Source organism: Rhipicephalus sanguineus, chromosome 2 (assembly GCF_013339695.2).
Source record: "Rhipicephalus sanguineus isolate Rsan-2018 chromosome 2, BIME_Rsan_1.4, whole genome shotgun sequence".
Lineage (NCBI taxonomy): Eukaryota > Metazoa > Arthropoda > Arachnida > Ixodida > Ixodidae > Rhipicephalus > Rhipicephalus sanguineus.
Window position 1 is genome coordinate 441,874 of NC_051177.1, and position 5,512 is coordinate 447,385.

The window sequence follows — 5,512 nt, forward strand, 5'->3', positions numbered from 1 at the left end:
TCTCACCAGGCACTACCTTGGAGGTAAACAATGGCTGCTAATGGGAATGAGAGACAGAAGAAGTCGGCTTTTGGCTAACACTTACACTTCTACATCTACTAACGTTTCCTACTGGAACATGCCAATGGCTGCTAATGGGGAATGAGAGACAGAAGAATTCGGCTTTTAGTTAACGCGCACGCTGCGAATTTTTTACTGTTCAACAACGCACAGGAAAAATCTCCCACCGGCACCACCTTGGAGGTCAAGATCTGGTACTAGCGTTACGACTGGTTACGCACTACTACTACTACGACTACGAGGGACGAACGGGTGCCGCCTTAAGGAGCTTCGCCCCTAAAAGAACTCAAAAGCAGAATCTGCCTCAGAATGGGCAACCAGATTTAAACAAAATGTCTGGATTATGGCTAACGACATCAAGACACGACTTCACGGTGGCTCACTCATGCACGTCTCTTGCATGCCTGTTAAGTGCCTTCGCCGCGACTTCAAGTGCGCGCACTTTGAAATTAGCTGCTTTTCAACAGTGTCTTCGCGTTGCTGACAGCAGCACAACGCATATAGGTAAAGTTTTATTGCGATAGCAATTATATGGACAGTCTCGGCTGGATTTTGCCGTCGCCGCCGTCATGCACCGTATATGTATACGTATGTATATATGGCTGCTAATGGGGAATATATATATATATATATATATATATATATATATGTGGGATGCGGAGTCGGTGAAGGACGGATCCCAGGCGGAGGCTGCGCCGGTTTGTGTGCACTGTGTCGCCACATATATATATATATATATATATATATATATATATATATATATATATATATATATATATCAAAGTCCCAAAGAAAAATAATTCAGAAAAAAATTACAGCATATCCACGGGTGAATGATGAAGAGCTTGGGCGCAGCTCCTGAAGCAATCATGGTTTCGGGATTCGCTTCTTGTTGAGCCCGTTTCGCAGCGGCGTCCTTGGCGCGCACCGTCACGGGATCTGCCTGGCTGCCGCCAAGCGAGCGCCCGCCGCTGCGCATCGTCCATACTCCGCCAACGATCCGACACGTATGGCGACGATCCAGGAGAATGAGAGAGGCGCTCGCTCCCCGCGCATCCCCGCGCAGCCCGCGCAGCAGCCAATCGGAGAGCAGCGGCACTTCCAGCGCCATCTAGTGTCGATTCACACAAGCGCCATATTGCACACAATTCTATTGGACCAACGCCATGTAGGAAATGAGACGAGAAATGGTGATGACGACACAGATTGTGTACAGCGCCATCTAGAATATCGTCCCTGAACTGCAGTTTGTACGTACTTCTATGAGACAGCGCCATCTATTGCATCATACGGGAGATCCGTTTACGCTGGACAATGGAGACGTGACAAGGTTAGACTAAGAGGAGCTGCGCCCCTAAAATGCTTCCGAAGCGCGGAATCGAACCAGCGACCTCTTGTTCCGCAGCGCGTGGCGCTAACCACTACGTCAGAAAGCGCAGATGCTTCATGTAGCTAACGGCGAGCGTTATATACACACCCTTTACCGCAGGCAAGACTCAGAGACGGCAGGCGCTTATAAGCGTTTCTTCATTACCAGCGAGATGGCGCGGGGAGCGCGACGGGCGGATTTAAAAGTCGTCGGCGAGCTCGCTCGCTTCTTATTGGCCTGGTGTGCGACCGATAGCGGCGCTGCGAACGGGCCCTGTATGACGTCAGAGCGGGGATTCGCGCGCTTTCGTCTGCTACGTAGGCCCAGCGCCGTGTTTAAACCACCGTTGTGGGAAATCTCAACACAAGTGCAGTTCAAATGGTTATCTTGCGTATGGTGGCTATACTGACGCTGTTCGGACAACGGTGGGTCTGCTTTTAACGTTCATTTAGAACTACAGCTCTTTGTTTCTTAGTACTGCGGCCGCTTGTCTCCGCGGCGAGTGCTGCGCAATGGTCAAGTACTGCTCTGTGCCTCAGTGTACTTCGTCCGCTCGTCAAAAAGGCTTTAGCTTTCACTACTATCCTAAGGACCCAAAGCTGACGAAGAAGTGGATAGTCAAGCTCAGAATGGGAAAGCGCCCCACGCCTTCATCGACAGTGTGCAGCCAGCACTTCGCGGACAGTGACTTTTGCTACCAACCGTACGCGCCACTCTTAGGTAGGCTTGTGATCGCGTTTAAGCGCCTCGCCAATACTTAAGCCGTTTATTGCACGCAGGCTATAAGCATAGGCGACTTACACCAGGTGCTGTGCCGTCCCACACCTTGCCGCGAAGGCTCCTAGACAAAGAGCCGACGACGCGGCCTCCGAATCGCATCGCAGGAAAGCGCGCCTCGTGAGCTCAGCTGAGCGGCGCAGTATATCTGAGACTACGGCTGCATTTGGATGGTGTACATACGTATTGTAGCGTTAGCTACACTTGCCTAACCGGAGCCGATTTCGCGTGGAGCGTCATGAGCCGTGCTGCGCATGAGCGAGGATCAGTGATGTCACACAGCTGGGTCACCGGAGTTGGCATCTCACGCGCTCTCCGACACCGCCGCGCGCGGCTCGCCGCTGCTGGTCTGCGTAGGGTAGATCTGCGCCGCATTCGAGAGGAGTGCCGTCGTAGACAGTGGCGCCAGCGCGCGCGCACCTATTCGGCTTCGCTGTGCAGTCGCCGTCTGACACTGCGCTGGGGCCGCTTGATTTGCGCTCTCCTCCATGGCGTTACCCACCTGCAAACGCCTTTGACTGGCGTTTGCAGGTGGGTAACGCCATGGAGGAGAGCGCAAATGCTGCTCGACGGCGCAGAAGAGCCGAGAAGCTTATCTCATCGGATCCCGAAGTAGTTGCCTGGCAATTAGCGGTTACTGTGTTGGGGCCATAGAGACGGCAGCCTGTTACTTCACTGGCCACCGAGCCGTCTTTGTGGCAATAGAGAAGCAAGCTGACGTTGAGCAAAAATAAATATGCATGTGCCACATAATACGTATACCGTGTGTGTGCCATTGGAGCAGCAGTAAGCATGACAATCAAGCTAATCCTAGACAAACTGGAAAGCTAAGAATAATCAGCTGAACCTTTGCTAACGCTACTTATATCCTGGCATATCCGAGCAAAGCCACTGCATTTTTTTTACTTATGAAGGCAAGCGCGCGCCTAGCGGACTGCTTATCATAAATTCATAAGCGAAACCTGTTGGCCCTGTTTAGTGCACGTTCTCTAAAAGTTTTCACTTGAGGCAGTGCAGACACTTTTTTAAAAGCGGAGCTCTTTAAGCTTTTCGTTTGGCTGCGGGCGTGAAACACGACCCAGCTTGTCTTTGCCACGTTAATCTCTGTGGTCCTGTACGTGGTATAATCAGCGATTAACTATTTGTTATATTCTAATATCCATGCGACGGCCATGAACTACGACGTAATATCAGCGATCATTGGAAGAGAGTATATTATTGCACGTGTATGGTACATGAATATCCGGCATTTTTGTGGCACATTCACTCTATACATTCGTTTGTGCCTGTAGTGCCACTCGCCTGTTGGATTCAGAGGCAAGGAAGAGCTTTTTATGGACGAAGTATTGCGGTTCCTTTTCAGTGCAGCACATTCAGAGCAACAATAATAATTGTTGTGGGTTTAACGTCTCAAAACCATGGTGTGCACGATTATGAGAGACGCTGTAGTGGAAGGCTCCGGAAATTTGGACCACCTGGGGTTCTTTAACGCGCACGTAATCTAAGCACACGGGCCTCTAGCATTTTCGCCTCCATCAAAAATGCGGCCGCGATTCAGTGCAATAAGCGAAGCGCCATTATGATTTTTTATGCCAGCAATTTGTCTAGTAGGTTAGCTCAGTGTGCTGTTTTTGTTTGTACATTAGGTTTATTTGGCTCAAAGAAAGCAATGGCACATTAAATGACAGATTTGACATAGCCACTATTGTTATAATTTAATCTCCTGTTAACCAATCCACCAGAGAGGTGCCCCTCAGTTGGTAGCAAGTCGGCATCCCTTTGCTTGCGCGTTGGCCGCGAGTGAAACGAGGTGGCTTTGTTTGCCCTTGAGCATTGTGAAAAGCAAGAGGTGTTCGCGTTTGTCTGTGTGACATCATAATTTAATTAGTGCGCCAATGTTTCTTCCGCCGTTGCCGTTCTTCGGCTCACGCGCGCCGCTACCTTGCGCGGACACAAAACGCCGATTTCGCAGGTGTAAGTACACTTGTGCATAGAAAGAAACCACCGGAACCGGCGGGCAAGTTAGGCCAGCGAAACAGAGTCTGAAAAATGAAATTTATTCTTCTAAAAGCGTAACAAAAACAGAACGCTCCTCTTGACAGGTACCACCACCGTGGCTCGCAGCCGTGAAAACGGAAGGCACAGCGATATTATGCACATAATGAGCCGCTTGAACGACGGCACACCCGCCCTGCCTGGACGGATAGACTACGCTATGGAGGCTTCTACGGGTACAGGACTTTGAGCAGAGCCCGCGGTTGACTAGTGGTGTCCCCCCTGGAATGTAATAATGCCCTAAAGAGATTCTTCTTGGCGAGATTCCTGGCTGGCCCAGCCAGCTAATGCCCAACAGAGGTATAAATAAATCTCTAGCCAGTGATAAATAAGCGCGCTCTCAACAATAGCTGGCAGCAACAATAACAATAAAAACATGCTGTGATATGGGCCTTAAGTAAGAGCCGTCCTCAGCTCTGGTGGTGCGTCTTGGCGTGGGCGTTGAGATTGCCGCGGTTGGCGAAGCCCTTGCCGCAGACGGGGCATCCGAAGGGCTTCTCTCCCGTGTGCACGCTCATGTGCCGCTTGACGGTGGACTTTTGCGAGAACGCCTTGCCGCACACGTGGCAGCCGAACGGCTTCTCGCCCGTGTGCGTGCGCATGTGGATCTTGATGCGCTCCTTGTCGGCGAACCGCTTGCCGCACACCTCGCACGGGAAAGGCCGCTCGCCCGTGTGGGAGCGCATGTGGCGCGTCAGGGACGTCTTCTGAGAGAACCGGTGGCCGCACAGCGCACACCCGAACGGCTTCTCGCCCGAGTGCGAGCGCATGTGCAGCTGGTGCACGTTGCGCGAGGCCAGCTGCTTGCCGCACACGGTGCACTGGAAGGGCCGAGGGCTGGGCGCGGCGCTGGTGGACGACTCCTCCGACGAGAGCAGCAACAGATCGTGCGGCTGAGGAGGCGCCACCCAGCACTGGTCCTTGGCCTGCTGCATGAGCGTCGAGACCGGCGGCAGCCGCAGTGGCTCGCCGTTGGTAGGCGGCGGCAGCCAGGGCTCTGGCAGATCCCCGGCCGCCTCGCTCATGGCCGCATGCTGGACTCAGTGGCGCCCGCACCCTGCATGCACAAGACACAAAAACTCACTCGAGCCACCCGTCATTTCGTTTCGACGACAAAATTTTACGGACAACTTTCCAGTGCTTCCAGGCCTAACAAGGGGAGCCGACAATTGTAAAACATATAACGTTTGGTATTTATTCATTTATTTAGTTTTTCTTATTGAGTTGCGATATTTGCATGCGGCGATGCAG

General features: G+C 52.1%; 1 protein-coding gene across 1 annotated transcript; it reads right to left on the reverse strand.

Annotated features, from left to right (window-relative positions):
* Positions 1-4,671: 4,671 nt before the first annotated feature.
* Positions 4,672-5,286, reverse strand: LOC119381020 (gastrula zinc finger protein XlCGF49.1). The gene has a single exon (XM_037649017.1). The coding sequence runs from the start codon at positions 5,284-5,286 to the stop codon at positions 4,672-4,674; it is 615 nt and encodes a 204-aa protein (XP_037504945.1).
* Positions 5,287-5,512: the final 226 nt, after the last annotated feature.

Excerpts from the sequence above, each read along its gene's own strand:
- LOC119381020 (XM_037649017.1), bottom strand. The coding sequence starts at position 5,286 with ATGAGCGAGGCGGCCGGGGATCTGCCAGAGCCCTGGCTGCCGCCGCCT.